The sequence below is a fragment of the Aedes aegypti genome, chromosome 2, assembly GCF_002204515.2.
Source record: "Aedes aegypti strain LVP_AGWG chromosome 2, AaegL5.0 Primary Assembly, whole genome shotgun sequence".
Classification (NCBI taxonomy): domain Eukaryota; kingdom Metazoa; phylum Arthropoda; class Insecta; order Diptera; family Culicidae; genus Aedes; species Aedes aegypti.
Genome location: NC_035108.1, coordinates 283,654,716 through 283,679,999, shown reverse-complemented (window position 1 = coordinate 283,679,999; position 25,284 = coordinate 283,654,716). Strand labels below are relative to the sequence as shown.

Below are 25,284 nucleotides of genomic sequence, written 5' to 3'. Positions count from 1 at the left end.
TAAGTTTTTTTAAGGTTTGAAAAAAGTTTATAAAATTTAGCAAAAGTTCATGTGGAGGTCATTCCAGACAAATCGTAAGAAGTCCAATTAATATTTGCCAACATTTAAGGTGAAGATTAAGTGAAGCCAAACCTCAAATTTTCAAGAGCACAAATCTGGAGAACCAAACATCCGTTTAAGCTGAAAACTCAATCGATTGGTGATCAATAGTAAATGAAAACCCGAATTTATTACTATACCCTTCAATTCCCCTATAGTTTGTCAAAGGACAGATACGCATATTTCGACCTCAACTGTAAGGTCGTCCTCAGTGTCATGTACTATTACTGTACTACTTTTAGTACACGACACTGAGGACGGCCTTACAGTTGAGGTAGAAATACACGTATCTGTCAAAGGATACAAACACTAATGGAATTAAATGGTATAGTCACAGACAAACAGACGTAACACTTAGAACAAATCGCGATCAAAATCATAGCCACGATGACATGTACGCCCAATGCTAAAATCGATGTGTTTGGCCGATGGACCAACAGATGGCGGTAGTGTGTAAACGTCAAACACGAACAAAAACGATGCGAGCGCTGCAGGTGGTGGATTGGCCACCAACCATATATTTCAATCGGCCGTTAAAAAGGTTGTCGATGGACATCGGTGAGAGTGTGACGTCTGTTTGTCTGTGGTATAGTATTGAATTCGGTTTTTTATTTACTTTTATTTATTTTTTATTTACTTATATATTCCACAAAATAGCTCGAAGATTTATTATCATGAGTTTTGTGCATCGATGCATACGATGCATCTTAATTTTAAAAATTATTTTCCAACAATAGAATGAAAACCAACTAAATTGAAAACATTAAAACTGAAAACCATGAATGAACAATAGCCCTACCAAATCATGAAATAGATGTCTTGAAAGGGGCCTTCCTTAGACGAGTGGTTAGAGTCCTCGGCAACAAAGCAAAGCCATGCTGAAGGTGTCTTTTCGTAATAGAAATTTCCTTGACTTCCCTGGGCATAAAGTATCATCGTACCTGCCACACGATATACGAATGCGAAAATGGCAACTTTGGCAAAGAAAGCTCTCAGTTAATAAATGTGGAAGTGCTCATAAGAACAATAATCTGAGTAGCAGGCTCTGTCCCAGTGAGGACGTTATGCCAAGAAGAAGATCTTTTGAAAGTTCCTTTATATTGTATTGCATATGAAGTTTTTTGAATAAAAAAATCGTCTAAAATATATGCATTTCAATAAGTGTTTGATTGCGGAAAACAGCCAATGAACATCAAACTGATTTGAAAAGTAATTTGTACGATGGTTTTTATTTGAATGTAGATGGTCAAGTCTTTATTAAAATAGAGCTTCCCGGGAAATGCGAATATCTCGGGAAATACGGGAATCCCGGGAAACAGAAAATCATTTCCCGGGAAACGGGAATCCCGGGAAATCTCATTTCCCGGGAAATGTTCCCGGGATTGAAAACTCTACTACTGATCTGATTAACATTGGCGTAGGAACTACCCCACCCTTATTCCCAAATATACTACAGCAGTAGCGTAACCAGGATTTGGATCCTGGGGGCTTTGTAATCTTAAAGGGAATGTTCTAAGGAATGTAAAAATTTGGAGCATATAAAATATATCTAAATTAAAAAAAAAAACAAAACAACATTTGCAAACTCAAGTTTCTCGCCTCCACTATTGGCATACATTTTATATAAGTGACACGTCCGTAGAATAAAACAAAGTTCGCTTCTAATTTTACGTCTATTCCATTTGGTGGTTGAACATTAGAGTGAGGCAAGTTTTTAATTTTTGGCTCCCCTATGTTAAAATGATTTTTATTATAGTAGTTATCACGCCCAATGGTATGGGTGCCCTAGTGTAGATGTAGTTGTGAACCGTAGAGGAAAACAATATGCACTCTGTCTCGAAAAACACCCAGAATCCGGGTGTAAATTTTTCAAATTGGGTAATATTTCCATATGCATTTTGATGAGTCTGGCAAGCGTGTGCATGTTTCTTTGAGAAAAACAAAAACTAACTGTGTATGACGAGCGTATGCTAGTCTTCGTGCGTTCAAATGTCACTAAGCTCTATGTTTATATGGAGAATACAATGGAAAACACCAAACTTTTGTGCTCAGCTTTCTGTCTCTTCGTCATAATATTTTATGAAAAAGTCGAAAAAGTGAACAAACTGTTCTCATGTGAAATCTTTTCAACTAAAACTTTGAACTTGTTCCTTGAATTTCCTATGCATAAAGTATAATCGTACCTGCCACACGATATACGAATGCGAAAATGGAAACTTTGGCAAAGAAAGCTCTCAGTTAATAACTGTGGAAGTGCTCATAAGAACACTGAGCTGAGAAGTAGGTTCTGTTTGGGAGCTGGTCCTTTTCCTTCCAGTTTGTTACACAATTATCTACACATTCATAAGGCAAAACACATTCTAGAAAAAAATGTGTTTTGTCCAATACACAAATAACATTAAAAGATAAATTTTATCTTTTTCGCGTCAAGGGTTTGAAAATGATGTTTTTTTAATTCCTTCATTAGTATCATTCCAAACATTACATTCATTTCTTATACCTAGGTGTTCTGTGTTATTAGACAACACTATCATCCTAATTTGATAAAATAAATTTCAGATTTTATTTGCCGTAGCAGTTCAGATTTTTTTACAGGTGTGTTGATTTCACCTGCCAATAAGAGAAAAAAACACGTTTTCAATATACTTAACCTAACTTAACCTAATTGTATAACGCATTAATCGTGGCTATAGAAAATTTAACGATTTTTGCTTGAAATTTTTAATTATTTTATTTGACATTTGTTCCAATGTTCTGTTGGAATATTCTATGTAACTCATTGATACTATTCAGGGAGGAAGCTTCAGAATCATTTTCAATTTTTTTTAAATTCTCTGCAGAGCTGTCTTCCTGGTATCACAACCGCTTGCTCATATTGGTATAGCATTCAACATGGCTGGCCTGAAATGTTTGAACATCAAAAGCTTGTTCTTAAGACAATGTTTTGATTTTTTATAAATAAAAGGATAGAGACATTTTACATATTTGTTACATCTGCCTTCGATGCCCTCAATGTGATTTTTGAAAGTTAAATTCTTATATAGCATGAGCCCTAGATACTTAAGTTCATCTGACCAATTTCCACTCTCATCGTGACAACATGTCTACTTGAAGGTTTTAAATAAAAAGCTTTTGTTTCCAAACTTTTTTTTTTGCAATCGACTACAGACGACACGCAGACTTCGTCCTTTGGCGGAGAGGCCTGTGTCATCCGCAAACAAGGATTTTTGACATCCCTGAGGTAACTCAAGTAAGTCAGACGTGAAAATGTTGTATAATACTGGTCCCAAAATGCCACATTGAGGAACACCAGCTCTTACAGGAAGACTTTCAGACATGGAGTTCTGATAATTAACCTGAAGTATACGATTCAACAGATAACTTTGAATTATTCTAACAATGTATGTTGAAAAATTAGAGTTTTTTTTTTAATTTTCCGATCAAACTTTCATGCAAACTCTGTCGAAAGCTTTTCAATGTCTAGAAGAGCAAGACCAGTGGAATAGCCTTCAGATTTGTTGGAACGAATCAAATTTGTTACACGTAAAAGTTGATAATTGGTGGAATGTCCTTGGCGGAATCCAAACTGTTTATTGGAAAAAATTGAATTTTCGTTGATGTGGGCCTTTTCAAAAAGTTTACTGATGAAGAAAAGCTAACTAATTGAACGATAGCTAGAAGCTTCTGCAGGATTTTATCTGGTTTCAAAATTGCAGAATAAAAAATGGTTTCAAAATTGCAAATAAAAAAATTTAATAATCTTAATCTGTTGACAGTCCGTGAAGTCTATCCCTTCTGTGACTACGGCAGCCATTATTCATAGCCCAGAAATCATTTAGGTACAAACAAACAAATGGTACCAGAATCATAAGGTAGAATAAAGTATACCGCTCGAGTAAGGTAGACATAACAGTCCTTTTCGCCACCCCAAAGCATTGGTCAGTGAGAACTGCAATTTTCTCAGTATTGCAGTGAATGATGCTGATACAAACCGATGCCAAACAATTCTTTCTCAAAACGACTTTAGCATTGTACAATAACATTTCGATAAATCTTCATCTCTTTTTGGAAATAATGCAAAGAAAATGCATCTTACCGTATTCTCAGTCCGTCGTATCGTTTTCAACTCCATCGCAATCAGTTCCCAGATTCGTCTCACAGCTCACGACTCACTGTGTGTATTGAATGGTTAAAACACAACATATCAACGCTATAATAAAATGTTTTACTAGAATATATAGATCTACGGGCATCTCCCTCCATTCCTTCAGCATGATGGAATATACTAATTTCCTTTAAAATTAATTGTTTGTCATCAAAATTCAGCCCAAACATATGAAAACAATTCCTTTTTGTGGTAACCGCGACCGTCCATCTTCAATCAGCAGCCAAAGCTAGAATTTGGCTCGATCGAAACTTAATTTAAATCGGCTGTCTAAGATCGTCCGCTATTCGCAAGCTTGGTTTAAAGAATGCCTAAAAGACCACACGGGACCGTGCAAAGAACTCCATCCTCACTACTCTCTCTCTCTCTATAATCTCTCTCTCTTTCTCTCTGTAACATTGTCTTTCTCTTCGATTTTGTAGAACAAAGCTTTTAATACTTTTGCACCGCTCTTATTCCCATATATTTCTCTTTTATTTCCATATCTGAAAGCTTGATGCCACTTCTGAGCTTTAACACGTATCTGTGATGCCAGATATATCTAGCAATATCTTCACAGAAATAGCAAATCATCTAATCTTTTAAATTGTAATAATATTAAAGTAACTTTTTGTACAATCTATGTAACTAATTTGAGAACTATGAATTTATTATTTATATATATATATATATATTTTTTTTTAAATTCATTTATATCCATTATGATCACTACATCTCATCCCACCTGTACTCTACTGCATACATTGTTTTTCTAAATTAAAAATGAAAATATAGTTTCATTTACATAAGACCAATTAATACCAGCAACAAAATTTTCTGATTTTTTTCCGTGTGTCCATATAATCATCATCTATCAATCAATCAACTTTTGTGACGGGTAGGCGTCACTAGCCAAAGTACTTTAAGATATAGATACTTTGGTCACAGGCAAAATAATTCTGCGTTCGTATGCATACACGTTACATGTCACGTATACCACTTAAGAGTTTTGTAATTGTCTTTGTGACATCGCTCTGCGAGAGCTCAAGTTTGACATTTTGCTTTTTGCGAAAAACAGGCAACGAATAACAACAAACTAGCAGGGCAACAAAATGAAACCATTCTTGCAGAAAAACGAATGTGCTGTACGCTAGAGTGTTTGAAATTAATTGAAATTATCGGAAAAGGTGCCATCGAACAGATACTTTGGATGCAGTTCAGGATACTGCTCGGGAAAAGCTGAGGATTCCGGCCAAAACAAGGATGTTCCGGCTAAAACAAGATGCAAAACTCTTCTGAGGACTGCAATGCGGGAGTAGATGTGTGGCCAAAACTTGCTTGCCAATACTATGCAAACCATGCAAACCCATCAGGACGGAAGGAAATGAGAAAACGCTAACAGTCATCTACGGTTATAATGAAACCAAACGGTTTACAGTAAAACGCGACTGACAAATGTTAAGGTTGGTTTAATTCATTGGTAATTCAAAATTTTATTTCAATTTCAGCTCAGTAAACATTGTACTTCAGAAAAACACACTGTATACATATCTGTTATCATACCGTGCTGGTTTACTGATGGTGCGCCTTTCTCTCAAACGCTTATTTGTTGATTCTGTTGAGTTCTCGTCTGGACTATCCTTATCGGCTTTGTCTACTGACGAATCTCGACCAGGTATTGCCAATAATCCGGCACCTTCCAAAGGAAACTCGTTGGTCCGGAGTTCATCATAATCACCGTCGTCGTTAGTATTCGGAGTCATCGGTGGTGGTGCAATTTTGACGTCCTGGACGTTCCGTGCGTACTGGACACCGCCTTTGCTGATAATTATCACTTTTGCTCCGCTTCTTGCCACCACCCTAAACCTCTCCGCCGAAAAAGTGGGATCCGCCTTGCTTTTCTTGAATTGCGCAACCAATACAGTATCACCTACCTCGATGCTCGATTCCTTAGCATGTTTGACTGTGTCCGCATATTGTTTGCTCGTTAATTTAGCTTCTGCATCCCGCTCTCGCACATCAGTTCGATCAAGGTTCTTCGGTTTTGATGGACCCCAAAGACTTGGGAATGTCCCGCGGTATCTCCAACCTACTAGGAGTTCAAATGGCGTGACTCCTAGTCTAGCATGTGGGACAATGTTGTTGTGGCTATGGACATATTTTTGTAGTGCTTCGCGCCAATTTCCACCTTCAATTCGAGATGCAGCAAGAGCCTTAATGATCCCTTGGTTTTGTCGTTCGACGATTCCATTTGTTTGTGGACATAACGGGATCGATTTCCTCACGCGCACCCCTTTGTCTTCCCAGAATGATATAAAATTCGAGCTCTGAAAGGGTGGCCCATTATCGCTCTGGATAACGAGTGGGTAGCCCCAGATCTGGAATACCTCACAAAGCGCAGCGTTCGTGCACTCTGCATTAATGCGCTTCATTTCTATAACGGATAGATGACGTGAGTAGGTGTCTACGACAATTAAAAATTCCCCAGAGCCGAAATTTGGCATTGAAAGAAAGTCTATTTGCAGGACCTCCCAAGGGTTCTCGGGTAATATCCTGCTAGACAACGGCAGAGGTGGATTCTTCCTTGACCACATTACACAAGTTTCACAGCTCTTCACGAAATTCTCGACTTCCGATGACATGCCCGGCCACCAGAAAAATTCGCGCATGATTCGCTTCATGGCTACTTCTCCAGAGTGCCCCCCGTGAGCTGCCTTCAATGCTTTTGAACGGAGTGAAAATGGTAGCACGGTTTTGTCATCCTTGAATACAATGTCTCCGAGATAATGTAGGCTTCGTTTTTGAGCTTCGTATTTGCGCAAACTTTCTGGCCATTTATCGTGTTTAAGAGCTTCTCTAACTTCCCGAAGCTCTTCGTCGACTTCCGAGCATTTTTCAACTTCGCTCCAGGTCATTTCGGTACCACCCACGTCTAAAGCATACAAAAAATGGTTTTCACTATCGTCATCGAAGGGGATCGCCGTCTGGGTTTGCCTAATCAGTCTGGAAAGCGCATCCGCAACATTTTCGTTTCCGGATACTCGCTCAATCTTATAATCATATTGTTGCAAACGCAATGCCCATGATTCGGCACGTGTAGCTGCTCTTTTACCCAACCGATGCGTACTGTTGAATATGTATTCGTTCGCTTCAGAATCCGTCCGCACTACAAACGACTTACTCAACAGATACGGCGAAAATCGTTCTACTCCCCACACAACTGCGAGCGCCTCCTTCTGTGTGTGGGGATAACGCTGTTCAGTAACTGTAAGCGCTTTGGAAGCGCATGCGATGATCCTAGGACTGTCGTGCGAATTAAATTGCACTAATACAGCACCTAGCCCTACAGGTGAAGCATCGACAAAAAGCTCAATCTTATCCGTAGTGTTATAGTACCCAAGTCGTTTAATAATCTTTAAGGCTTCGTTCCTCAAGAAATTGAACTCCTTTTCGTGATCTTCAGTCCACACAAAATGGTCGGCATTGGCAAGAGCGCGAAGATGTTGCGTTTTTTCAGCCCTGTTCAGGATGAATCTATCCGTGTACGTTATGAGGCCGAGGAAACTCTTTACTTCGGCACAGTTGGCCGGTGTTCTAAACTGTTTTAACGCACTCACCTTTTCGTCCTGAACTTGCCATCCATCTGCTGTTAATACAAATCCAATGAAATTCACTGCTTGGCTACCGAAAACACATTTGGAGGTGTTAAGTTTCACGTTATGATTCTCCAGACGAGCTAACACTGCTGCTAGATTCTCGTCGTGTTCCTCTTTGGTGCGACCATGTACGAGAACGTCGTCGAGGTAGTTTTTGACGCCTTTGCAACCGCCCAAGACTTTTCTTTGCAAAATTTCCTGGAATAGGTCCGGCGCGTTGCAAAGACCAAACGGCAGTCGCACACAGCGGAACATTCCGTATTCCGTAAAGAAATTCGTCAAGTGCCTAGATCCTTCTTCCAGTTCCACGTGAAAAAACGCGTTCGCCAAATCTATGGTTGAAAACCATTTGGCTCCGTCTAGGTCGGCTAGTATTGACTCCAGTGTTGGCATAGCGAATGGAGTTCTATGGATGTAGCGATTTGGTCCCCTTAGGTCGATAACAAGCCTGATATCCTCCTTACCCTTCGGAACCACCACCAGTGATGAACAAAAAGACATGTCCATATCGTCTGTTACTCTTTCTATAATATCGGCAGACACAAGCTGTTGGAGTCGTTCTTCTACGCGAGGTTTTACAGCTTGCGGAATATTCACGAAGACATTCCTGCATGGTGGTTCCGATTTGTTGTAATGGAGCTTCACTGGGGGGACGTTAAACTTTGGAAATGGTTCATTAGGTGTTATGAACGCCACTTCGTCGAGACCGCTATTCAAATCGCTTTGGGAGTTTGCTGAGATTGGTACGTGTAAACCCAGCATTAAAACGCTGTACCGGGTGGCTGTTACTCTCCCTAGTAAGGCCTTGGCTTCGTTGACGACATAGAATTTTTCAATCAGATTGGGTCGATCCTCAGACACGTACAAGTTTGCCTCAAATGTGGCTAATACTTGTATCTCGCCTGTTGCGTATGCCCTTAGTGGTCTGTCCGACCCCGTCCGCAGGTTAATAATCTCGCGTTTGTATCGTTCATTGCTCAGAAGCCCGTTAAATGATGTCTCCGTGAACGTGTTCACTTGGGCACCGGAATCAATAAGGAATTCACAAGGCATCCCAGCTACTTTGGCCTTAACAGTGCTGTCGTCTTTACTCGCGCAGATTTGATATAATGTCATCCAATCGGCGTGATCTTTAGTTTGAATGTTCATCTGTCAATAGGATAGTATTCTTAGTCAATATTTATTGTTCTACGTCAGTAAATCACCTATGCCACGCTGATTGTTGTATTGTAACGTTTATGATTGTCTTATCGCTCTAAACTCGAATTAAAGAAACAAAACGCAGTCTTTTGAAGTTGACCTATTGGAAATTTATTCAAATTCAACTTGCTTTCAATCCAATTCAAATAAGTAAAAATAAAAACTTAAAATAAATCCACGAATTCATTGAAATGGATCAACGTGTCATAGTGAACGAAAATGTTTCATAATTAAATATCAGAGGGCTCACTCACTTCCATTGCGTCAGGAGCCGATTCCATCTTCTCCACAGCGGCAATTCGTTCCGATGTTGTGTCCACTGGTCTTGTTTCGTTGTCAACCGAACTCTTGTACGTCCGAGGTACTACCGAGCTTCGGCACGCTCTACGAATATGTCCTTTACGGCCGCATACCAAACACGTTTTATCTGCAGCGCTACATGCCGACGGTAGATGATAGACGCTGTTGCATCTCCAGCATCTGTCAGGATTAGCACTCGAATCATCGATAGGAGCTCGACGACTGGGCCCATTACTTCCTGTAGAGCGAAACCCTCTAATCGGGTTGAACCTTTCTTCTCTCCTGCGTGTGGCACCCTGTTGAAATCGTCCTCTCCGGTAATTCAGTCGAGGATTTGGAGCTCGGTTGCCGATCGAATAACTTGCACTCACTGGAGCCACCATAGCCGGATCCGCTTTGCTATGGTTCTGCTTAAAAAACTCCTCGTTGATGCGTATTGCTTCCAATTCTCGTACTTTATCGACCAAGTTGGCAAATGTTCCTTTTCTGCTCAACATTTTTAAGGCTGCAACGCGGACTTCACGGCTCATCGCGTGCTCTGCAATGACGCCAACAATTTCCTCGAACTCCTTATTTTCCCCAAATTCGCATAGACGAGCAGTATCACCCACCCGAGTGATAAATGTCAGACTCGACTCACCAGGCTTCTGCTTCATTATGGCCAATTTTCGTCTTTGCAGCATCACATCGGATCCTGATCCGAAGTAGGTTCGCAACCTGTGCATTGCGTTGGAGAATGGCTCAATTGTTGCATCTGGTGCATCAGGTTGGGATTTTGTATTTCGATAAATCTGCAGCAGGCGCGGGCCGGCCTTTATCTTGAAGATGGTAAACTTGGTGGCTTCATCTTCCACGCCGGCAAGGCGTAAAGTATCTTCTAACAACTCCTTCCATGACTCGTACGAATATCTATAGATTTCCTCATCCCCATCTAATGGCTTACACTCGGGAACATGAATAGATGAAACAGATAACTGATTCACGGAAGACATGAATCTCGATTCTTCCACATTGACGGGTGCTGGGGCTGCCCGCTGCGTACTTGAAGGGCCCATGGCTTGGACGAAGGCGATACTGCCATCTTCACTCGCTGACGCCACCGGTGTGGAGCGTGAGCTATCCAGTGCGGTTTGAAGAGCTTCTTCTTGCGCTTTCAACTGCTGCTGAAGCTGTTCAATGAACACTTTTCCAGCCTCGAGTTCTTGTGTTAATGCTCTGACTTGTTCGCTTTGCTCTGCTGAAGGCGATTCAAGCAGATTTTCTGTTGACTTCTCTTGGGCTACTGTTGTTGGAGCGTACGGGATAGCATGTTTTGTTTTCAGTTTTTTTCGACGATTTCTTGCTGTAAACCAAAACGAAACATGTTCGATGTTAGAAAAACCATTCCACTATTATTATAACTATAAAAAGGCTTGTTAGTGCCAAAACATCTATATGTTGATGATTCATAATTCGATTATGTTCTACCAGATTAGAAGTATGCAATACTGATGTATTTTTTCATTAACCTTTCACTTTCACGATTAGTATTTTTTTTATCTATCAGTCAATCGTATTTTTCTTGATGCTTGGTTCAGTACCAGCAAGTTAGAACACTAAAATGTCAATATGTTGTAAACCATCAATCTTTTGGTGAAAATTCTCAATCCTTTTGCAATTATCGGTCTTTTTCTACCAATCGTTTCGCCATTTTTATTTATTTTCCAAAGTCTCGTTTTTTTTTTTTTTATTCGCTCGACCTATCGCAAGCTCTTATTATTATTTTTCGTCAATTTGGTTTAATAAATCAATCCTCTACGGCCTCTACACATTTTTTTTTTACAAGATCTGGCCTCTCACCAACCACTATGGTTTAAGGAAAAATTGTTAGGAATAGTCGCCGATCGGACATTACCTTTCATGCTTGCAGCATGTTCGACTGTTTCAATCACCATTCAATCTTACGCAGTCTCTATACATTTCAAAATAGCTACCGACTTCCGAGGCAACGCTTGTCCAACTCGCAAGCCTTTAACACCTGGTAGAAAACTGTAGTTTCTAGGTACATATTAACCAATTCTCGTCGTGTTTGAAATGAGCCTATATTTCTGCTAACTTTTCAAACAACCTCGTAATTAAGAATGGCTACCATTATGTGTAGATGCTTGACCTTCCGCAAGCCGTATACGTGGAAAAATTGAAATCGAATAGCGCCTATCAGCCATTTTTTTCTCAACAAATTTTACTTCTTCACTGCCATGCTGTTTTCAAAATGGCCGTCATACGCCGACAATGCTTGACCTCGCGCAAGCTTGATTTTTTTTTTCTGGGAGCAATTTAATAGTATCCTATCCGTACTTTCGTTCCACTACTTTTTTCCATTCAAATCAGTTAATTTAAATACTCACCTATCTGCTGCGCCATTGTGGTAACCGCGACCGTCCATCTTCAATCAGCAGCCAAAGCTAGAATTTGGCTCGATCGAAACTTAATTTAAATCGGCTGTCTAAGATCGTCCGCTATTCGCAAGCTTGGTTTAAAGAATGCCTAAAAGACCACACGGGACCGTGCAAAGAACTCCATCCTCACTACTCTCTCTCTCTCTATAATCTCTCTCTCTTTCTCTCTGTAACATTGTCTTTCTCTTCGATTTTGTAGAACAAAGCTTTTAATACTTTTGCACCGCTCTTATTCCCATATATTTCTCTTTTATTTCCATATCTGAAAGCTTGATGCCACTTCTGAGCTTTAACACGTATCTGTGATGCCAGATATATCTAGCAATATCTTCACAGAAATAGCAAATCATCTAATCTTTTAAATTGTAATAATATTAAAGTAACTTTTTGTACAATCTATGTAACTAATTTGAGAACTATGAATTTATTATTTATATATATATATTTTTTTTTTTAAATTCATTTATATCCATTATGATCACTACACTTTTGACCATACAATAATGGCATTTGCTCACAGTACAGCGAAAACATCACAATCAAAGGAACCGTCTTTTTACGTCGAGCGTCGCGCACACATTGATGCGCACAAGCTTTTTTTCTCAGTATTGTGCTCTGCAAGATAAATCCACGTAATGCGATTATCTGAAAATGTCGATATACCGTCGCAGTGATAATGAAAATCACCAAATGTTTCAGATTAAGCAAATTTGAAACATTTGCGTCCTTGAAGAACGAAAAAATCCAAGCCTACTTGAATTTTGACGTTGCGTTTGAATTGCGCGCATATCTTCTGCGCGTTACCGCCGCCGCTGGATGTGGATTTAATATAAGCGCCGCAATACGACGGATTGAACTTTGTTTACATTTCAATTATACGCGGCGGTTGAAAAATTTGGTTGAAGTTATTTACCGAAATACAGTAGTTTTATTGCATTTTTGGTGTACAAGTGTACAAACCATAACAGCTTTCACAAAATTACACTTTGATAATTAATCTATGTTGCAGGTAAGTTTGAATATCCGCCGTAGTGGAACATTTAAAGTTTGATACGACGAATAGTAGCGCTTACGACGAAGTAGAACAAAACCCTATCTCCAACACGCGTTTCCATGATCCTCGACGCCACTTTTATATCCTGCAAATAAAAAATAAAATAATATCTTAATCTGTTGACAATCCATGAAATCTATCCCTTCTGCGACTACGGCAGCCAGTATATATAGCCCAGAAATCATTTAGGTACCAACAAACAAATGGTACATTACCGTTTTCAAAAATATCATAGCACGTCTAGGTTTTGAGATATTGACTGTTCAAAATGCACAATTTGACTATTTCAGCCAACTTGCCAGCAAGTTTACCAGCTTGTATGGGAATTTATTCGCCACACAAATCAAAATTCTTGTTTATAGCAATTATTATCTACAGTTTCGAAGCTTTCCGAACTCGTTGTTATTGAACCATTGCTATCACACTGCAAACATCAGCTTGACAACGATCAACACTGCTTCACCACCGGTCGCTCGACCACTACTAATCTACTATGCTTCACATCGTACATAACTGATAGTATGGTCGATAGAGTTCAAACTGATGCAATCTATACCGATCTGTCCGCTGCTTTCGACAAGTTGGACCACAACATCGCAATTGCAAAGCTCGACAGGTTCGGCATCTGCGGTAACTTCCTGCGCTGGTTCAGATCGTATCTAACCGATCGTCAGTTAAAAGTCGTGATTGGGGACTGCAGCTCCGACAGCTTTCATGCTACTTCCGGCATACCACAAGGAAGTCACCTGGGTCCAGTGATTTTCTTGCTTTATTTCAATGACGTTCATTACGTATTAAAAGCCCCTCGGTTATCTTACGCGGATGATCTGAAATTGTTCTTACGAATACGCTCAACTGCTGATTGTTTGTACCTGCAACAACAACTTGACTTGTTTGCCAGCTGGTGGTCTCTAAATGGTATGGTGGTGAATCCAACAAAGTGCTCCATCATAACGTTTTCCAGGAAAAAGCGATCAATAGTGTTCCCTTATAGTTTGCTCGGGACGAGTCTCGAACGTGTGGATCACATCAAGGACCTAGGTGTTTTCCTTGATTCACAATTATCATTCAAACAACATATTTCGTACACGGTCAGTAAAGCTTCGACAACTCTCGGTTTCATCTTCAGAATCGCCAAGAATTTCTCAGATGTTTACAGCCTGAAATCGCTTTATTGCTCTCTTGTGCGCTCCACGCTGGAATACGGCGCAGCGGTTTGGAGCCCCGCTTACAACAATGGAGCGGAAAGGATCGAATCTGTCCAACGAAGATTTCTTCGATTCGCACTTCGCAAGTTACCGTGGAGAGATCCGTTTCGCCTGCCGAGCTACGAAAGTCGTTGTCAGCTAATAGACTTGGACCTTCTTCGCTGTAGAAGGGATGTCATAAGAGCTTTGACTATTGCGGATGTGTTGCAGGGACGCATCGACTGTGGAACTATTCTGGAACAAATTAATTTGAACGTCCGACCACGCTCGCTTCGCAACAACATCATGCTAAGACTGCCTCTATTTCGTACAAATTATGGACTTCACGGTGCTCTTAGTGGACTACATCGAGTTTTCAACAGAGTATCTTCATTGTTTGATTTCAACATTACCCGAGAGACGCCCGGATAAAAAATACAATACAAAAACAATATAACGCATTGTACAGTACCATTCAATATATTGGAAATACAATACAGTATATTATAAAATGACAATACAATTACAGTACAATATATTGTTTTGAACAGTTCACTGTATGGTATATGAGATTTTTGCAATATAATGTATGGGTGGTTAAGTATCGTAACAATACAAATATAGATATTTTCTCATACAAACATTTTGAAAATACAATACGATATATTGTTCATGTATTGTCTTGATAAGTAATTCTTGTATTGTTGTACAATACAAAAACAATTCAACGAACTGTATCATGGTTGAATTCGTCGTTACAGCTAATGTCAAGTGACTTCTAAAAAACTACTTATTTTTACTTTTTAAATATTTTTCACCCAACATTTCTTGCTTTCTGAACTTGTTTTGTTTATTTCTTTCAGCAAAGCTACATAGAAAAAGCAACAGTTGTTTTACGCAAAAATAGGAATTTGACCAAAATTGTAAGGTATAAAACCAGTTAAAAACAATACAATGTTCTGTTACAGTATATTATATTGTTTTTGAATAGACCATTTCCGTCAGATCTTACCCCATATTTTTATATTTTTGTTCGAAAGTCGATTATTTTTTATGATTATTGACGCTTTTGGAACTAATTTATATGAATCCCTTATTTTATTATATTTTTTTAAAAACTAGGATATTCACCACTTTTTTATGTGGAAACTGTCGTGCGACACAGTTGTTTCAACCCTGTGGGTATACAAGGTGGAGATTTTTCCACAAATTTCAGTCTCACCCCTGCGTTGAGTGTTTGTAGACATAATGAAATGTCAGTGTCAAATCGGACAAACGGCAGAAACAGAGAAATCCATGTTCTGGATCAACTCAGGTGACGAAGATCATGGATCCATATCACTAGTTTTCTCTTTTATTCTTCCGCTATGCTTATGCTAAGCATATAGTGACGTCATTATTCGCTCTGCATGAGCACAGTGAATGAATAAAAGAGAGAAATAGTGACACGCATCTATTATCTCTGACACCTGAATGAATCCAGAACATGGCGGAGAAATATGTCGCAAGCTCCGAAGCATTTATGCGGTCAAACGGTCGCCGGAGCTATATGGCCGTTTCCCCGTTTATTTCGGAGCCATGAGCGCTTCCCCGTTTAATTTACTCCTCTCATAGGCCGCCCTAAGAAATGTCATTTTCATAGTTCTGTCAATCTGATGGTCCTTCGCCACCACGAAATTTTTCACGACCACAATAAATATCCTCTTCATCTCCCCGCTCGCAGCCGCTGCGGTACTCCATGATAGCTAAAAAAAGGGTTCTGCTTCCTTCTGGCCCGTGGCCGGCGACAAAATTGTGGAACGGACGAAGATTTCTCCACGTGACATTATGTTCTGGACACTAGATACCCATGGAAACTAAATGATGGATGTGCCAGTCGAGGTCCTCTTAGTCTTCCAAATTTCCGGTTGGGATAAAACAGCTTCAAAAACGCGATGAAATCCTCATCGCCAGCCTCCGGTCGACCATAACACCGGAACTTTTTATATCCAAGGAGCATCACAGCAGCCCCAGGCGATGGAGATGGTGGTTGTGAAAAGTTTTGTGATTGTTTTCTTCCATCATCAAACCAAAACGGCATCTAAAAAATATTGACAAAGTTGCACGCCTGACATAACCTCGAAACTCCATGTAAAAAATATCAACATTTCCCGCAGTGAATGTCAACTCTATATAAACAAATATGAACAATTCCAGAAGGAACATCAAGAACAGGACAGTCAATTGAGGTTAATGGAAGATGGACAGAGATGGAGAATTTTCCGTGAGCGCTTCTATCTGTCATGATTGATCCGAACCAGCTGATCAAATATTCACCACGATGTGGAGAAAAAATCATAGGGAAAAAAGGGGTCGCATAAAAATCGGAGAGAAATTTATTGTAGGGGACTGAGGGGTGGACTAACGTGCCGCCAGTTTTTCATTGTTTTCCAATAGTTAGAGGCTTCAAAACATATTGGTTCCTTAGGAAAGTTTGTTCAGTAAATTGACAGAAAGCATATAAGCCAATAAAAAATTTCACGGAAATGGTCTATTGGGTCCTAAAATTTTTAATGAAATCTTGTTTTTATTTAATAACACGAAAAAGCATGTTACTATAACTACTTTAGCAATTTTTCCCGCTCAAATAATGGCTATATCATCTTTAAACTTTAACTTAAAAATTTGGTCCATAAATTAACCTTGACACTTTTGATCATGTTTGACGTTCGCTTAATCGACAAAAACACCACAGGGGTTTTAGTTTGACCACTGGGGTTGTTCCTATCTGACATTTCGTAAGGGACACGGAAAACAAAATACACCCATAATTTGAGTTTAAGCCAAAGGATGTGAAAAAATCTAAAAAAATGTTTTTTGGGCTTAAACCAACGGAAAACATTAGAAAATTGAGTAAACATGTGTTTTTGGCCTGAACTTAAGCGTTTGGCACTAAAATTGGGACAGGGCTTTAGGACCCTATTGATGGCTGACTTTTGATTCATAGCCAGTGAGGAGAAACGATTACTTAATTCTGGTATTCTACCAGAGTGCGTTCTCCGAAATTAAAAAAAAATAGTGTCTTTGTTAGTTGTTGTGTCTGTAGTTTATTAAATGGAATTTATACTAATCGTTGGTAATTTATCTCCACGAATTTCTTAAAAAATGCGGGTCGAAGTGCGGTATTATATCGAATCGATAAGGCGTCTTAAGCTAAGTATGCTGTTTCGCTCAAGAAAAGTAAAGAAATACCCTGAATGGGTCAAGAAATTTCCTACAGGGAGCCCCCTTTGAAATAACTTTTTTTCTCAATCGCGTACTGGGATCAAAAATGTGATTTTCTTGACCATTTCTGGGGAAAAAAATTTGTACGCATCGAAATAGGCGATTCTTTTCCTTGTCAGTAGGAAACCAGCTTTTAACCGCAATGTTGTGCGTGATATGAGCAATAAGCGTGGTGTAGATACCAAACTAATCCGATACTTCTAATATGATTTGTGGTTGTATCATTTTTCACATACTTTCACTGTGGTTGTATCATCATTCACATACTTTATAACGCTGAAAATGGCCTTTTAAAACACCCACTCACTTCCTTAAACGCTTTTAATATTTTTCAAAACAAAAGCCGTAGCACCGTCTGGACACCCTCCTTCAGCGTTGTGATATACAGTGAAACCTCCATGAGTCGATATTGAAGGGACCATCGACTCATGGAAATATCGAGTCATGGAATAGCAATCCTGTGTAAAGCTGCTTCTAGGGACCATCATAGTAACCATGAAATTTTGTTTTTAGTATGGTTCCATGAGTCGATATCGAGTCATGGAACATCGACTCATGGAGGTATCACTGTATGTGAATAAGCCCATATCGTTCATTCAAAGGTTGATTTTCTCTCGGACACCCTATTTCTGAGGCTCTGATTAGAATTTTGTCAGGATGTGGTTACTATAATTTCATTGAAAGGTTTGAAGATCCACTAAGAAACCCTGCCATAAACTTCCCTAGAGAAGTTCAAACGTCAAAAGAATATGTCAAAATCTTTCATGACTTGTCTCGCTCACCCAACAGGTCAGTGAAGCCTTCGCGCAGTAGTTGGAAAGAAACAGCATGCGTTCGCGACTGTTTTCCCCGCAAGCCTGCATCTGTCAAGTGCGTTCTCGGCTGACTGACGGCGGTGCACAAGAAAAACAAGTTTTTTTTTCTCGCTGGGCTGCTGCTGTTGCTCTCGAAATAATGATGGTGTGTTGAAATTTTTTTCGTATCTAGAATTGACAGCTAAATAGTCCGATTTCTTGCGGTGTTTGTGATGTGTGGTGAAGGGTGAAGAAACCGAAGTGACTGTTGTACAATATTTTTGTGTGATTCGGCCAGTTGCTGGGTAAATTTTAAGTTTTCCCAAACGAGAACATAGCATCCCGCGACGAATTCCCCGCAGCCGAAAAAGTGGCGTTCCGCGATTCTTGGTGTCGCGGACGTTTAGGGAACCTGTGATCGGTCGGACCTGCTCCCCGGATTGTCAAAAGTTCTCCGAAACCTAAACACGGTAGTCTCCATCTTTATTTTGCATTCGGTCGTGTCAGATTTTTTTTCCCTTTCCCCGATGTGAAGTGTTTACGGGAAAATTGGCCAAGTGTGAGGAAAATTTTCGACGCTCAGGGGGAATGGTGTTTGCTGACGACCGAATTCCGATACCGGAGTGCGAACCAGGCCAGTAGTTGTGACCTGGCGTTACGTAATTGTGAAACGAGAAACTAATTGGATTTCGGTCCCCCGTCCAGGTTTTTTTCCTGGTGGATTCCCCTGGCCGTCCAGCTGTCCAGCCGGAAGAACCCGTGAGTGCTATCGAAGAAGAAGGTAGACGACGTTGCAAAACGAGTGCTCCCAATATATCGAAAGCGAAGGGAAGCGAAGCAGAGTGACAACGAATTCCTGTTGACCATCGGACAGAAGCAAACAGTGACGTGACGTAGGAGGAAACGCGGATTGAATTGCACATATTTACAAACACACTCGGATGACCTTTGTGTTTTAGTTTGGTGGGAGAGAAAAAGGGATCGAGGGAAGTTACGTGTGGGGGTTATCACCAGTGACAAGTGAAAACAAGTGAATCCGGGTATTATAGGAGCGATCAAGGAATTCTAGCAGCATTTGTGCAATCGGGGGATCATCTCTGAACCGTGGATAGAAGGGCGGAAGGATGGCGTTCAACGAGGTAAGTGTGAATGACCTCCGATTTACAATGGTTTAAATTACGGGGAAATTGATTGACATACTCAAACAACCACGTATATTGCTTTCTGTTGACCTTGGCTGGGAAGTTGGTTTTCAAATGTATATCTTCAAGTTTTAAGTCATTCCAACACATAATCTAATTTTGACTTATTAGAGCAGAACTACGGCAGCTTTCTTCCTAAACACGTAGTTGGAATGCTTACTGCAGCACTCCCACTTCGTGGATTCTTCCTACATTGATCTCAAAAGTTTGCACCGCATCTTATGGGATTAGTGCTAATTAGTTCACATAGTGCTAAATGGCAAGCGACGTTTGGTCCCCATAATTCCCATCTCGTCAAACCTTAGAGGGAACGTATCTTGTTTGTTGAAATTGATTGATTGAAAGTCGAAATCTCATATCATATGCCACATCCAGGTCTGGTCAGCAGGTATCGAGACTTGGTCTCTGTGATAGCTTGTATTGAGTACGTGCACCCTCTGTAGGTGCATACAATGGGAATCGAACCCACGACTCGTGCTTCTCGACTTCCGATCTTGAGGATCGGAGTTTGATTACAGGAGTTTATTTGAAATGTTGTTTTTTGCCATGGACCAAATGACTTGAGGCCAAAACATGTCATCAAGATTCTTTGTTCAAAAGTGCATCTTGTGGCTGAGTCGTAATTAATAGGATTCACAAAAATCTTCTACTCCAGTGTGAAAGAAGAGAAATGCTCAAGTAGTGATTTGTGCCTTCAGTCCTTTCTCTATGTTGCATATAAAAAACATTGGTTTCGCATGACAACAGAACCATAATTGAACTTTGATCCTCAAGATCGGAAGTCGAAAAGCTTGACTTCAGGACTAAATCACATATATAACTGCTTAGCATGAAATGCGAATGTTGTTTGAAGCACGACTGCATTGATGACATTTGCTAGCTGTTTGCTTCAATCATCATCCATCATTGAAAAATCAAAGCTATTATGTTAAATTTTGTAACATGTCAGCAATTGCGCCATTTGGTAGCAGCTCTAAATGCCGGGTAATGAGAAATGTCGTATTTTCGACGATTTTTTACAATTTATCTGTAACTCGGATACGAAAATTATGTACCGTAAAGTGCCCTAATTCAGCGCATTGCCTAATTCCGCGCATTTCATACAACACGATTTATACATGGAAATACACATCAATATTGCAACAACTTTCAATGCCATTTGATGCTACTACTATTTAGAATAACTTTGAATCATCAATAAAAGCAAATAAGGATTTTTTTCGCAGCGTAAAAAAATAATCAGTGGAGGCCCGTCGTAGTCGACGCCATTTTTCTAATTTCCTTAGCGTCCGTGCTACTACTGTAGGACAAAAACAAACGCTATTTGTTTATTGAAAATGTTTTATTTTTTATGGAATTTTTCATGGAACTACTTGCTACAGATATGTTTCATGGTGCTTCTATGAAATCTTATCAAGTTTTAGCATAATTATTGAGTTTCATCCTGAAAAATATTGCGCGGAATTAGGTCACGTCTTTTTTCATAATGCCCTAATTCCGCGCACTGTTCTTCGCTAAACAACAAACAAGTTAAACATGCTATATTCGTCTTCACATCTAACTATTTCTATGAAAGGTGTCTTCATGCATAAATACGTTTCACGGGCAATCAGAATCTCAGGAAAGCTCACTTACAGGGAAACTAAAAGCGGCCGTCCAGAAACCACGTGGTCATTCATGGTGAGAGGAAAAGTTTATCCAAAGACCAAGGCCCATAAAAATTATAAAATTGTTGTGTGAACAATATACCACAAGAGGAGAGAATCTATACATCTGTGCACACAAAATTTACTTATCATTGTGAACCACAAATAACAAAAAGTATGATATACGAGGAAGAGGGATTGCAAATGGCCATATTTTGTGAGACGTAATTTATGGATGAACTTTAACTTTTTTTTAACTTTTGCTTAACAGATTTAGGTTTTAGGTTCTCGTGGCATTAGTGGATACCATTGATTGAATTGTTGAGGACATATCGATTCCAAGCAATAATGCGAACTGGTTCTTGTGTTGTATGAACAATGCAGAATACAAATACATATAGGGGTAATCGGGGTGGTTTCGCCAATGGGGTGGAATGAGCACCCCTTGAAAACTGCATAAATTCTTAAAATTTCATCTGAAGCAACATGCAACTCCAAAGCTGGCAAGGAAATTAAGCAATATGTATGTTATAAGTCAGTGTTCTAAATTCATAGAAAAATGAATAAATTGCATTCGAAATATAATGTTGATGATTGACTGTTACAATGTTCTTTAAAATTTATACTTTTTGCACAGAGTGTTTTCAAACGCTATTTACTTTCCAGTTTAGTGAACGAAATAATTAAATTACTAGAATCTATGAGATAATTTCACAATCTAAAATAGGATGCTCATATCACCCCATCGACAAAAATCGACACGAAAAATGACAAATTTTCAAAAATCATTCATTCATTCGTGAACTTTAAAAGACAACGGACATCGTGCGGATCTAAAAATTGTTGGAAATCATATATAGAACTGATAATTTCATAATATTTTCTGCACTTCTATCGACTTTTCCTTAAGGTCTCCAAACTGCCCCACATTCCCTTATACGAAATTCACAAGTATCAATGCAACGTTAATGAAAAGACCGTAACAAATGTTTATCTTTGTTTCATGTGATAGTCATAAAAATATGAGAAATAAAACTAAACGGCTCAAACAAAAATTTCTTATCTCAGCGTTACGTAATGAATGAATGCTGCATTACATTGAAATTAATCTTGATTTGATTGCTTCGCGAGTACGCGGAATTAGGCGTTCTTCTGCGCGGAATATGGAAAAGCGCTTCAAAAATGCGCGGAATTAGGCAATTTCGACAAGTAAACTTTTTCAATAAAATCACAACTGTAAATTATGAATACAGTCTAGTTTATATTTTTCCCATAATCTACAATTGATTTGCTAACGATCCACTCATAAAGCACATTTGTTGATGCTATACTCATTTTTAATTACCCATTTGAATGTTTTTATTCCTTAACTGCGCTGAATTACGCCACTTTACGGTAATACAATAATGTTCAGAAAAGGCAAAGGCGGTTGAATTATTATGATTGGACATAAACTTAAGAATCTCGTAGAACAAAAACTGTAGAGAAATGTATGTTTTTATAGGTATTTTAATGAACAGAAATCAATTTTATGAGGTAAAAACCATCTCTAATCGGCATACAGTGTTCCAAAAAGTTGTAAAATACTAATAATGCGTTCATTGGTATTTATTTTGATTTTCGTTTTTCAAATTCTTGCTAGAATTTTTTTAATGTAAAAAATAGCGAAAAAACACAAATTGGGCTTGATGTATCTCCTAATCTTCTACAAATTGGATGAAAATTTATCTGGTAGTTTGTTTTAGTAGTGCAATTACGACTAGGAGGTGACTGGTTGAATCCCAGACATTTCTATTTTTGTGAAATCGTCTAGTACACGTGGTTTTTTTTCGCAGTTTCAATTTTAATTTGTACATTTGACACGTATTTCGCAGTTGTAGGCAATTCTCGTCTAAGATTCCTTAGACGAGAATTGCCTACAACTTGATCATTATTTAACTGTGTAAGTAATCTGAATTTGTTATTTCCAAACCTAATCATTGTCAACTACTATACAACGATAGCACATCTTCTTTTTCTTATAAGAAGTTGTGTCGCTGGTTTCCAAAGAGAAAGACCTGAACACACTAAGCTTTGTGTCTTTCAAATTGGTCTAGATTTATCACTTAAAATACAATTATTTAAATTTAAACATCAATAGCAAAGCGTAACAAAAATGACATCTTTGCGTGTCTCAAGATCCAAATTATGTATCTCTAGTAGATTTGGGGTTGCTGAATCTGATGCCGTTTTCAGAAATGTTCCAGCACGTCTCAATTTTTTGGAACAGGTCGCCAAAGTCGCATAAAACACTGGTTTCGATGTTTACTTAAAATTTGAAGAATGATTTATCAAACATTTTAGTGATTTCATTCATCAAGCATACAAAAATGAACTTAAACTTTCATTTCAGATTATTTAGTTGGTGTTACATCAATTAATTTGATAAAACCTCGTTAACGATGTTACGCCAATTTACTCGGTCCATGGCTGTGTGTTCGATTTTGGCCCACGTTCTCCAGATCTTGTTGCACCTGATCAAGCCACCTCGCTCGCTGTGCTCCTCGCCTTTTTGTGCCAACCGGATTCGACGCGAACACCATCTTTGCAGGATTGTTGTCCGGTAGTCTTGCAACATGTCCTGCCCAGCGCACCCTTCCGGCTTTCGCAACCTTCTGGATACTGGGTTCGCCGTAGCGAACCGTAGCGAGCTCGTGGTTCATTCTCCGCCGCCACACACCGTTTTCCTGTACTCCGCCAAAGATCGTCCTAAGCACCCTTCGTTCGAACACTCCAAGTGCTTGCAGGTCCTCTTCCAGCATGGTCCATGCTTCATGTCCATAGAGGACCACCGGTCTTATAAGCGTTTTGTACATGGTACATTTGGTGCGAGGGTGAATCTTTCTCGACCGCAGCTTCTTCTGGAGCCCATAGTAGGCGCGACTTCCACTGATGATGCGTCTCCGTATTTCACGACTAACGTTGTTATCAGCCGTTAACAAGGATCCGAGGTAGACGAACTCATCAACCACCTCAAAAGTATCCCCGTCTATCATAACACTGCTTCCCAGGCGGGCTCTGTCGAGCTCGGTTCCGCCTATCAGCATGTACTTTGTTTTTGACGTATTCACCACCAGGCCGACTTTTGTCGCTTCACGTTTCAGGCGGGTATACAGGTCTGCCACCGTTCCAAATGTTCTGCCGACAATATCCATATCATCCGCGAAGCAAACAAATTGGCTGGATCTTGTAAAAATCGTACCTCGGTTATTTAACCCGGCTCTCCGGCGGGATTCGAACGAACTGGAATGTTCGCCCGAAATCTTCACGCTATTCTGCACACCGTCCATCGTTGCTCTTATTAATCTTGTGAGCTTCCCCGGAAAGCTGTACTGGTCCATGATTTTCCATAAGCCGCTTTGAAATCGATGAACAAGTGATTCGTTGGGACTTGGTATTCACGGCATTTCTGGAGGATTTGCCGTACAGTGAAGATTTGGTCCGTTGTCGAGCGGCTGTTGATGAAACCAGCTTGATAACTTCCCACAAACTCATTTGTTATTGGTGATAGACGACGGAAGCACTTTGTAGGCGGCATTCAGGATAGTGATCGCACGATAGTTTTCACATTCCAGTTTGTCGCCCTTCTTGTAGATGGGGCATATGACCCCTTGCTTCCACTCCTCCGGCAGCTGTTCCGTTTCCCAGATTCTGACGATCAGCCGGTGCAGACAGGCTGCCAACCTCTCCGGGCCCATTTTGATGAGTTCAGCTCCAATACCATCCTTACCAGCGGCTTTGTTATTCTTGAGCTGGTTGATGGCATCCTTAACTTCCCTCAATGTGGGGGCAGGTTGGTTTCCTTCATCCGCCGTGCTGACGTAGCCACTTCCTCCGCTGTCGTGACCCTCGGCGCCTGTGTTCTCCGTGCCATTCAGGTGTTCATCGTAGTGCTGCTTCCACATTTCAATCACCTCACGTCCGGCCGCCAAGATGCTTCCGTCCTTATCCCTAAACATTTCGGCTCGCGGCACGAAGCCTTTTCGGGATGCGTTAAGCTTCTCGTAGAACTTTCGCGTTTCTTGTGAACGATGCAGCTGGTCCATTTCTTCACATTCCGCTTCTTCCAGGCGGCGCTTTTTGTCCCGGAATAGGCGGGTTTGCTGCTTTCGTTTTCTTTTTTATCGCTCCACGTTTTGTCGCGTTCCTTGCTGCAGCATTGCAGCCAGCGCTGCATCCTTCTCCTCCAAAACCTGCCTGCATTCTTCGTCGAACCAATCGTCACATGTCCTCCTTTCCACGTACCCGACGATGTTCTCGG

The 25,284-nt window shown here is 39.9% G+C and overlaps 1 protein-coding gene across 1 annotated transcript in view; it reads left to right on the top strand.

Moving 5' to 3' along the window:
• The first annotated feature begins 18,250 nt into the window (after nucleotides 1-18,250).
• LOC5564298 (serine/threonine-protein kinase 26) overlaps nucleotides 18,251-25,284 on the top strand; it is a 242,242-nt gene continuing 235,208 nt past the window's right edge. The window contains exon 1 of the mRNA XM_021845234.1: nucleotides 18,251-19,275. Within this exon, the coding sequence (XP_021700926.1) occupies nucleotides 19,261-19,275 (15 nt within the window). The 5' untranslated portion in view covers nucleotides 18,251-19,260. The remainder of the gene's footprint in view (nucleotides 19,276-25,284) is intronic.